The sequence below is a fragment of the Triticum dicoccoides genome, chromosome 3B (genome assembly GCF_002162155.2).
Source record: "Triticum dicoccoides isolate Atlit2015 ecotype Zavitan chromosome 3B, WEW_v2.0, whole genome shotgun sequence".
Taxonomy (NCBI): domain Eukaryota; kingdom Viridiplantae; phylum Streptophyta; class Magnoliopsida; order Poales; family Poaceae; genus Triticum; species Triticum dicoccoides.
In genome coordinates this window covers 704,836,174-704,847,337 of record NC_041385.1, presented here as the reverse complement: position 1 = coordinate 704,847,337, position 11,164 = coordinate 704,836,174, and the positions used below count along the sequence as shown (strand labels likewise).

Genomic DNA, 11,164 nt, shown 5'->3' with positions numbered 1-11,164 from the left:
TTTAATTGAAACTAAACCTATTTAATTAACAGGGCTGGGCCCCACCTGTCATTGACTTAGGAGAGTCAACCAGGGCCCACCCGTGGTCAAACCCGGGTCGGCCGCACCGGCGTTTAGCCGCCGGCGAGCCCGACGCGGCGGCGGAAGTGGTTTTTGCCGTTCCGGCAACCAAACGAGTCGCGGAGGCCACCGGAGAGGAGCTGAGGACGAGCCGCAGCTCTTGGTGGAGTCCGTTGGGGTCGGGGTGGCCGGAGTTAGCGCCGGCGACGACTTTGGTGGCCACCGGAGTTCGGCCGAAGACGAACTTGACGCTAGAGGGGTCGGTGAGGTGCGGGGAGTGCACGGTTGGACCCAACGCAGCGTGGGGAGTGCGTTGGACACCGTGGAGTGGCCGAAGGATGACCGGGAGCACGTCGGCGACGAGCTCCGCGGTGGTGGGTGCGGTTGAGCTCCGGGAGGTTGCTACACGGCTCGGGAGCAAGAAAAGAAGGGAGGGGAAGATGGCTAAGCTCACGGGGAGTTCGACGAAGCACTTGGTGCGGCCGGGGACGGACCGGAGCGACGACGGCGTTGAAGGGGATCTCCGGCGACGGCGGACTCGGGCGAGGTCGATGCGGTGGACTCGGGCCGCACGAGCACACGGGGCTCGGCTAGCTCGATGAAGTGGACGGCGGCAGAGCTCCTGGACACGACGAGAAGACGCACGGGCGGCGGGGAGCGCGGCTACGACGTAGGCACGGCGGCGGTGGCGTCGGCCATGGCTGGGGGGCGCGAGGGGGAGGAGCTGGAGAGGAGAGGGGGTGTCTGGGGGTTCGGGGGAGAGAGGGGGAGTGATCCACGACGTTAGCCGGGCGAGTGGAGCGGCGAGGCGGCGAGCAGGTACGTGGCGCGCGCTGCGGTCGCCGTCGGGCACCTGCCTGCCTGCCTGGCCGGCAAGCAGCTCGCTGGAGCGGCGCTGGGCTGGGCCGGCAGGTGGGCCGGGTGCTGGGCGCCAGGTAAGGTTTTTTTTATTTCTCCTATTTCCTATTTTTTTAATACTTCTGCAACTTTGTTGAATTATTAAAAATACTTAGGCAACTCCTAAAATCACCAAACTACTCCTGGTCCATAGTTGGATTATTTCCAACATGAAACATTTTAGTTTGGAGATATTTGAGCATTTGAATATTTTATATAATTTTAAATGCCCAAATTCAAATATTTATGATTTAATTCAAAAATCCTAAGATGGCCTAGGAAAATGTGCATCACTTCTGGCAGAGGTTCTGAACCAAAACAAAAATGATGGGCATTTTAGAAGGGCATTTCAGGTTCATTGAAAAAGTTTTTAGTAAACCCTAGTTGGTTTCAGAGGGGGCTGGGGGTTCTGTCATCCTCATTTCAGGTTTCTGATGAAAGAATAAACATGATACAACACTCTAATGCATGAACTAGCTAGGGTGTGACAACTTCATTCAGCTCAAATGCAAAGTACAGCAGGTATTACAATGACTTGAAGAAGCAAGAGGAGAAGAGCTGAAGAAAGAGCGGGAGAGAGGTTATACAGAGCAATAACCTGGTGAGCTACATGCCCTTAAGAGAACTTTGAAACTAATACATGAACAACAGACTACAGGCTGTCAATGGAAAGAGATGGAGAAGAAGCTTGCCAAGTTGAAGTTGCCACAACGCAGACTGAAGATGTTGGCACTGCCATTGGAAGCAACAACTGGCTGCTCATGCTCCTTCCTGAGAAACCAAATCAGCCAAGACTTGCCAGACCAAATAGCAGAAACAAGAAGAAGCATAAACTTGGGGCCCATCAAAGAAATCAAGAATGTATAGAACAAAGTTCTGCTTGGCTATGGAAAAATCAACAGCCTGTTGATTCACAAGAGCTTGGCAAGCACCTCTGCATTCCTGCAAACATGCTTAGTAGCAATGTCTAGCATGGATCCTAAATTCCTGCACCTGAAAATTAGAAAGAAGAGACACCACAAGACAGGAGGTATGCCTATGAGCAGAAGCAAAACAACAGATTTGAGATTCATCATTCGAACAGAAGACCTGTTGCGCAAGATTATGAGCTATTCGATCAACTTCCCTAGAGATATGAAACACGTGTGGATGCAAATCAGTAGTATACTTGAAGAAATTAGCCAAAGACTTCTTAATGCTCCAAGGGGTGGTAGATTCTCGTATCTTACCAGAAGCAGCGACCAGCGCTAAAGAGAGACAATCCATAAGAGGTTGGCTGAAAAATATTGAGCTTTTGAGCCACTTTAGCAGCAAAAGAAAGAGCTAATGCTTCTGCATGCAGAGGAACAGAAGTAGGAGGAGCTGAAGCTTGAATTTGCACATTGATTTCTAGCTGATTAAGAGGCAAAGAAATATAGACGCCCACTCCTGTAGCAACCTCTCCTTGCAATAAACCTGGAATTTTCCTACTTCTGAAAGTTGCGTTAGAATATATTTTTGGACCTGAAATAAGCAAATCCGACTTAAGCGTTCACCCCTGCATAGGAAGTTGATTATGAGAAAATTGTACTTGTGGATCTCCATGCTTCTTGGATAAATGGGGCAAATCAACATAAGAATCCGAAGACAAGGCCAAGGCAGCAATATACACATGATGAGGGAGAGCCTTTTGTCTGTGAAAGAGGAAATCATTTCTAGCCTTCCAGAGACACCACAAAAAATTGAGAATGTTAGAGGTAGAACCATAAGGATGCCCCGTACGAAGTAAGGCAATGAGAATAGAATGCATGGTAGAATGGCCTTGTTCTAACACATCCGATCTAATAAACCAATGAGAATAAAACCAAGCCGCTCGAGCAAAATGACAAAGGAAAATTAATGAAGTTCATTCTCCTGCTGGCCACACCTATAACAATTTTGAGAGATATGGATGGAAAAATGACCAGCACGCAAACCTGTAGGTAAAGCCTTCCTAAGCAATCTCCAGGCAAAGGTTTGCACCCTAGGAAGCAAGTTCTTTTGTTTCCAAACCAATTTGAGAAGGTCCTTCAATTCCAAAGATAGTACAGAAGGCGCATTCCTGGGATTAGCATGAATTTCCTGCAAACAAAGCTTATAAGCAGATTTGGAAGAACAAATGCCATCAGGAGTGAGATCCCAATAAAGCAAATCTGGACCATCATCATCAATAATATCAGTTTGGACAATAACAGAGGCCATAGGTTGTTGGAAAAGTAAGTAAACTAGCTCATTATTCCAAACTTTTTGTCCGGGGAGCCAAAGATCTGTAACTAAAAAGGGATATCTAAAGCCAGGTTCTTGTGTAATAAGGTGACCACGGATGGAGTTCCAAAGAGTGCACCAAGGTGTGCTCCAAATTGAAATATTACCTTGAGTTAATTGATAAAAAGAATGAGCTTTCAATTTAGGTAACATTTTCAAAATAGAAGTCCAGAAAGCTGATTTAGGAGAAGAAACATTAGCAGTCCAAATAGAAGAATCATGAAAGTACTTAGCCTTAAGCACTAAGTACAAGTGAGAAGAAGGGGATTTGGCTATCCTCCAAGCAGCAGCAAGAAGAAGACTCTCATTGATAGCCTTTAAATTCCTAATGCCTAGACCACCTTCTTTAGAATTGCAAATATCCTTGCATGCTCTAAGACAAATACTCTTTTTAGAATCATTCTCCCGAACACCTGTCCACCAAAAGTTCCTAATGATAGCAGTAAGCTTAGCAATGAATTTCTTTGTGAACAAGATGTTAGCCATATAATAAACTGGAATTGCAGAGAAAACCGAGCGAATCAATTCAAGCCTGGCAGCATGAGAAAGCATATTGGCTTTATAAGTAGGCAGCTTATTCAAAAATTTATCAAGAACAAAGTTGTATGCAGCAGCTCTATTTTTAGCAAGAAGAACAAGCGGATGACCAAGATGTGTGAAATTACTATCCAAAGTAGAAACAGGGAAAACTTGCTTTATCTCGGCCCAACGAGTCTTCCCAGCAATAGTCAAGATTTTTTAGATCAAAAGGCTCTTCGCCCTGTTCCATTTCAAACGAAATGAAAACAGTGGCACATCAGTCAAGACCATTGCATACCTTTTAAATAGGTCACTTCTCAAAATCTCAAAGTCATGAATTATTATTCTTACAGCCAGCAGCACATCAGCAAAACTGAAAACACACCAGGATAGAAACTGCAGCAACGGTCGCGGCTCTCTAATTTCTTGTGTCCCCGGGGCCATCAAGGACGCCGTTCTACAGTTTAAGCCGAGCTGGGGAGTCGCCAAAGCTTTGCCTTCCTGGAGCAGCAAACACATGTCTTTCTTCGGGCACAATGATTGCAACATTTTAGCAAAGTACCAGCCTCCACCAGAGTACTTGATAAACCAGTGCACCCGATGCAAGCAAAGATTATATCATTTCTCATCTTCCAGGTGGACCAAAGCATATGTAATCATATTCACAGCAGCATTTTTCTTACTACTGATCCAAATTCTAGCAGCAGATTCATAATAGGCGCAATCAGGATAATGTCAGCCAAATCTTGCCAAACTAACTTGATAACATCACAATCAAAGAACATATGTTAGGCTTCAGCTTCCCTGCAAACCAGGCAACTCTTGTCTTTTAGCCAAGTTATCCCTAGCTAGAAGTTTATTATGGGATGACAAGCATAAAAATAATTATACCCTAGGAGGCACATGAAACTGCCAGGGAGAAGGTTTGACTTCTCAAAGATTTGTACTACTCACAATGGAAGCTAGCGCATGATCCAATGCAGAAGAATGCAAAAACTGGAAGCAAAACTGGGAAAGTGATCCTGATGTAGCTGTAAAAAGACAAGGATTGAACTATCAGATCAAATGAAAAAACCTGAGCATGTATATGTTACTGCAGGGCTAACCAAGTGGTACCACATAGCCATGCCGGACTCTGGTATTGAAGAAAGGCTCATATATTGATGCATACAGAATTTATTACAAATAATAAACTTGCTAGCTACCCATGAGGCAATAGGAACACATTTTATGTAGAATGATTAATCTTCTGTGCAAGAAATGGATAATTTGAGTCAACCTCATGTCCTGGCGGCAAGAGGGGAGTAGATGGGGCCACGGCTAGGGTTTCAGCCGCGGTCCTCTCTCCACGATTATGAGAAGCACCATGATTCTCAATCAAAACGAGTTGCAGAAAATTTTACGGCAAGGGAATGTTTGATTCATTTTATACCTAAACTCACTTCTAGAAGGGCACAAAATTAAGTTCAAGACGACAAACGAGACCTTTCAGTCCAGTTTCATGTCGCAGACCCACTGGAATGTATTGGTACACTAGAAGTTGAACTTGTAGACTGCATATAGATGGGGTCAAATGTAACCAGGCAGTCCGAAAGGGTCATGCAGTAGATAAGTTGTTGCTGATCAGTAGCCTAATTTTGAGTAGCCCAGCGATTGACTGCAACTGCAGTAACAACTGGGTTTAGTTTGCCTCCATTATAAATTTATAACAAGTACTAGCTCTGTAAGCTAATATAAGATAGTTTAGATCACAACACATAGTATGGCCTGATAAATTTTTTCAGATGGAAATAGCAGCTTGATACATATATTTTCACAGCTCGGTCTTAAAGATCTTGAATTTATTGATATAATCTAAGACATCTGATAAGTCTTCCCGGAAATAATCGAGATTTTTTCAGGTCAAAAGGCTATTTGCCCAGCTCCATTTCAAACGAAATGAAATCAGTGTCACGGCAGTTAAGACCAATGTTTCTTCAGTTTAAGCTGAGTTGGCGAGTTGCTAGAGCCTTGCCTTCCATGAGCAGCAAACACCTGTCTAGGAGCACCCAGTCATTCTTCAGGAAAGATGGTCGCCAACGTTTTACCAAACATAGCGGCCTCTGCGAGAGTACCTGCTAAACCAGTCCATGTGATGCGAGCAAAGATTATACAGTACTTATCATTTCTCATCTTCCAGGTGGACCAGCAGATGTAATCATATTCACAGCAACATTTTTCTTATTAGTGATCCAAATCATAAGTGGTGAAATCAGGGCCAGAGACCATGCCAGCCAAATCTTGCCAAACTAGTCTGATAACATCAGAATCAAAAGAACATATGGCACCAGGTCTCATCTCCGCTGCAAAGCAGGCAACTCTCAAATTGGAAGAATGATGGTCTCGCAAAAAAATGCGGAAGAATGCAAAAAATGGGACGAAGTGATCCTGATGTAGCTGTAAAAGACAACAAGTGGGATTGAACTACCAGATGAAATGAAAAAAAAATCTGAGCATGCGTGTATGTTACTGCATGATTAACCAAGTGGTGCCACATAGCCATGCCAGACTCTGGCATTGAAGAAAGGCTCATATATTGATGCATACATAAACTTGTTAGCTACCCATGAGGCAACAAGAACACGTTTTATGAAGAATGTTAAACCTTCTGTACAAGAAATGGATATAATTCAAATCAACCTCAGCATGGCTATTACTTCAGATAAACCTCAGTATGGCATATAAAGTGTTCGTCAAGAAGTGCTTCTTAAAGGTACCTTAGCAATTTACATTAAATATAAGCAGATAATAATGGCCAAGTGGCATGGAGAATAGTTCGGAAACAGGAAACAGATAGATTGCTAAATAATGAGTATTCAACATTGAGAAGAGCACTAGATAAAAAGGCAAAGGCAAATTTTCAGTTCAAGAAATAGGCACATGAGGCAGGTACATTGCAAAATAATTCTCCAGTTCAGAAAATAGAGACAAGAGGCCGACTAGTCGCACATCTTTCAAATGCATACCCAATTGACTTGGTAATTTTTGTTCAGGAACAGGAACACGTTTTATGTAGAACATGTTTAATCCTCTGTACAAGAAATGGATATAATTCAAATCAACCCCAGCATGGCTAACACTTCAGATAAACCTAAGTATGGCAGATAAAGTGTTCCTCAAGAAGTGCTTCTTACTTCTCATGAGAAAGAACATCAGGCTTGACTTTTTCTTCTTAAATAAATAAGAATGCATACTATTACAATGACCTTAGTCATACCTTCCAGTAAGTGATCAGGTCAATTGTGGTTCGCAAGCCTTGAAATTTGACGAGTTTGTAAGCCAAATCACCAAAAAGGCAGTGGAATTACAACAGCTTTGGAGCAGAAAACTCAACCACGTTCAACCAAGTACTGAACATCGATGCATCCTTCACTGCTGGTGAGTTCTCTGGATCTTGCGGTATGATCATTTGTGATAACCAAGGGAGCTTTATTTCTGCGGGCACGGCAAAGCTTGAACATGTTGCGGATGTGGTAACCACAGAGGCAGTAGCACTCTTTGAGGGTTTAAAATTGTGCTTGACCACTGGTTGTTCTAATATCATGGTGAGGATGGACAATTTGATCGTGGTAGAAGCTCTGAAGCTTAATGAAGGACACGCTATGGTGGCAGCTCCTGTACTTGAAGATTGCAGAAATACTTTGAAAGATTTCGGGAAGGTGTCTATGGTGGCAGCTCCTGTACTTGAAGATTGCAGAAATACTTTGAAAGATTTCAGGAAGGTGTCTATTGAGCATTGTAATAGGGAGTCGAATGTAGTTGCTCATGAGTTGGCTAGATGGGGTCGTGTTAATTCCCCTTCGGTTTGGGTGGATGACCCCCTGATTTCCTAGTTAAATTCTTAGCGGATGATGTAAGCATTATTTGAGTTTAATAAAGCTAGCCAGTAGGCCTTCCGTAAAAAAACATTTCAAGGAAGACTATGTAATGACATACAGATAGGAAGGTACAATTGGAATTTTCATGGTAAAATTATCAAACTACACAAATGATCATAGGAAGGGGCTGGCCTCAGCGACACACTTCACGGCCTGGATGATCTGGAAGCAGAGGAATGCCTGCGTGTTTGACGACGCACAGCCCTCCATCACCCAGCTCACGGCTAGAATTAGAGAGGAAGCTACCCTTTAGGTCAGGGCAGGCGCCACAGGCCTTGGCTTAGTTCTACCGATGACCTGGGACATCCACTGATCCATTTTGTTTTGGCCCTGTAACCCTCCCCTAGGCGTGTACTATTAACCCCTCTTGCTATGCAATGAAATGGAAGTCTTTGCATTTTCTCGGAAAAAACAAATGATCAGTGATTTTCTAACTCATTTTTATGATTGTATTACCACACAAAACGTGCTGCAGTCCTTCTTGAGATAATCTGCTTTCGACCAATGATACTCGAGATGGCATCTTGTCACTCAGACAGAAAGATGAGCATGGCTGATACTTACATTGTCTTAACACAAACAGAATTTGGGACCAGAGCCTGACCATGGCACACATTTCTTCTGCCAGCCAGTGCAAGTATTATTTCTTCAGCTTATGCCAAGACCGAACATCACATGAAGCATTGATTCCATAAAATGTTTAGCAGCTATTGTGAGGCACAATTCCAAACAATGCAATAGAAAGACGGAACCACGACAGATTATTTAAGTACCGAACTAGGATGGAATGAGTTGCAACAGAACATTTTACATAAAGTTTGACTATAATGCAATCATTCCATCCAACGTAACGGGTTCTGCTCCAAGCACTTCTAACAATCAGGTGAAAGAAACTAGCAATTGACCGAATTGAAATGATAATCTGCCGCATTTATCGTCAGTTAGAACAAAAATCAAAAACAGGAAACCCATGTAGATTGCTAAATAATGAGTATTCAGCATATTGAGAAGAGCATTAGATAATCTCTCAGAATAAAAACACGATATAGGATAAAAGGCAAAGTCAAATTTTCATTTAAATAAATAGACATACGAGGCAGGTAGGTTGCAAAATAATTCTTCAGTACAAGAAAATAGGCACCAAAATTTCTTGCACATGATACAATCCAGAAGAAAGCAAAAACTGGAGGCAAATCTGGGAATAGTGATCCTGATGTAGCTGTAAAAAGACAAGAAGAGGGATTGAACTATCAGATCAAATGAAAAAACCTGAGCATGTGTATGTTACTGCAGGACTTAACCAAGTGGTACCACATAGCCATGCCAGGCTGCTATTGGAGAAAGGCTCATATATTGATGCATACAGAATTTAGTACAAATAATAAACTTGCTATCTACCCATGAGGCAACAGGAACACGTTTAATGTAGAATGTTTAATCTTCTGTACATGAAATGGATATAATCCAAATCAACCACAGCATGGCTAACACTTAAGATAAACTTCGTATGGCAGATAAAGTGTTTCATCCAATGTAACAGGTTGTGCTCCAAGCACTACTAACAATCAGGCGAAACTAGCAAGTGACCAAATTGAGAGGATAATCGGCCACATTTATTGTCAGGTAAAACAGAACTCACAAACAGGAAACACATGTGGATTGCTAAATAATGAGTATTCAGCATATTGAGAAGAGCACCAGATAATCTCTCAGAATAAAAACGGGACATATATAAAAAAGACAAGGTCAAATTTTCAGTTCAAGAAATAGACATATGAGGCAGATAGATTGCAAAATAATTCTCCAGTTCAAGAAAATAGAGACATGAGTAGCTAGCATATATTTCAAACGCACAACAAAATGACTTGGTAGTTTTGGTATCAAACAAGCATAAATTCCATACAACCACATGACAGCAAGAGCTTCTTGATCACAACTTGATATACATCAACAGAGAAGCCTGCGGGTCAAACTTGATATTGCAGATCACGCTGACAGTTTAGGCCGTTCAGAAGCACCGCATCACTCAAAGCTATTAGATCATATAAAAGGCGAAGCGTTCACAACATAATGCTCTAGTGTCGGAAAGAAGGTATGCGAAACTAAAGTTTGTTTGAGCCAAAATCGAGTATAAGCAAGGTCTTTGCAATGGAAACTAGCGACCAACTTGCCATCCATATCAACCTGAAGTAGCCAGTCGCTAAATTTGAGCAGCATGAGCAAATGACCATCCGAAGAAGCGACTACCCCAAACCCATGTCTGTTAAACCTTCCAAAGCGCATGGTGAGCTCTGCAACCGGCAACTCAACGTGGTGTTTGTTAGACCAGACCTCGCTCTCATAGTCCTGCGCCATCCATATATCAATGGTTGCCGCTGCATAATTAAAGCTGGACACGCCGAGCATTCCATCCATCTCAAACAGGTTAGTGCAGCGAGAAACAACCGGAACGCACATGTGCCGAAACAACTCAGTGGTGGTGTCGAATACCACTATCCTCTCATTCTGCTCTCTGTGCCAATGCAGGCCACCACGGAACAGGACGGATGGGCTGAATACCAGTTCCCTAGCATCAGGGCACCCTATGCACCGTGGCGGCTGGCCGGAGCCTAATACCAACACGTAGGAGCCACCTTGAGCGTCAGGCGCCGGTCCAGTGGAGAGCTTGTACAGCAATAGCCGGTACTTGCCGGTTGGGCTGTGCGAGTACATCCCCAGGGGCACGAAGCCAGGAGGCACCGGGAGGCGAGCATACTGACGAGTCGCCGGGTTGCAGAGGGAGAAGCGGCAGTCGTTGGAGAAGACGAGGAGGCCGTCGCAGGAGGCGATCGCACGGAAGGGGCCCTGGCCGAGTCGCGCGACTGGCCGGAGCTGGTCGTCGGCCGCGACCCCTGCCCGGCGGTCGAAGGGGACGATGTCTAGGGACTCGATGTTGTCGCCGACATAGTTGTGGACGTACAGGAGGGGAAGGGCGGGCTGGAGGGCGTGGTGGGCGAGGAGGAAGTCGCGGGCGGAGGTGGCGCGGCGCCAGGCGCGGCAGACTGTGCGGCAGCGGAGGAGGGCTTTGGGGGGCAGGCGGACGAGGACTTCCCAGATGAAGATCTCATCCGGGAGGCCGGGGTGGAGAGGCGCGGCCTCTTCTGCGCTCGCGGCCTCCGCCATGGTCGCCGGCTGGGCGAGCGGTTCCTCGCCGGAGCAGTGGAGTGGGTGACGGCGGCGGAGAGAGGAGGTGGAAGACCTAGAAACAACGGAAATGCGTTTGCACTGGGCTTAGCCCATCTCGTTGAGATGGAAAATATACTAGCGCTTAAACGGGCTGGGCTTGACTCTTTTGATAGAGCTTTCCTTTCATGTTTGTATTTTGGCCGCGTACTGATTATTTGATGTTTCACTGGATCTGGAAGTTTGCGTAAAAAAAAGATCTGGAAGTCCTATTGGTTTTGTGCTGGAGCTGAGAACTGTTATGCTGTTTTCTGAATGTATACTAA

The 11,164-nt window shown here is 44.5% G+C and overlaps 1 protein-coding gene across 1 annotated transcript; it reads right to left on the bottom strand.

The window, feature by feature from the left end:
* Positions 1-9,683: 9,683 nt before the first annotated feature.
* LOC119277999 (F-box protein At5g49610-like) lies at positions 9,684-10,928 on the bottom strand. The gene has a single exon (XM_037559352.1). The coding sequence runs from the start codon at positions 10,836-10,838 to the stop codon at positions 9,717-9,719; it is 1,122 nt and encodes a 373-aa protein (XP_037415249.1). The 5' UTR covers positions 10,839-10,928; the 3' UTR covers positions 9,684-9,716.
* Positions 10,929-11,164: the final 236 nt, after the last annotated feature.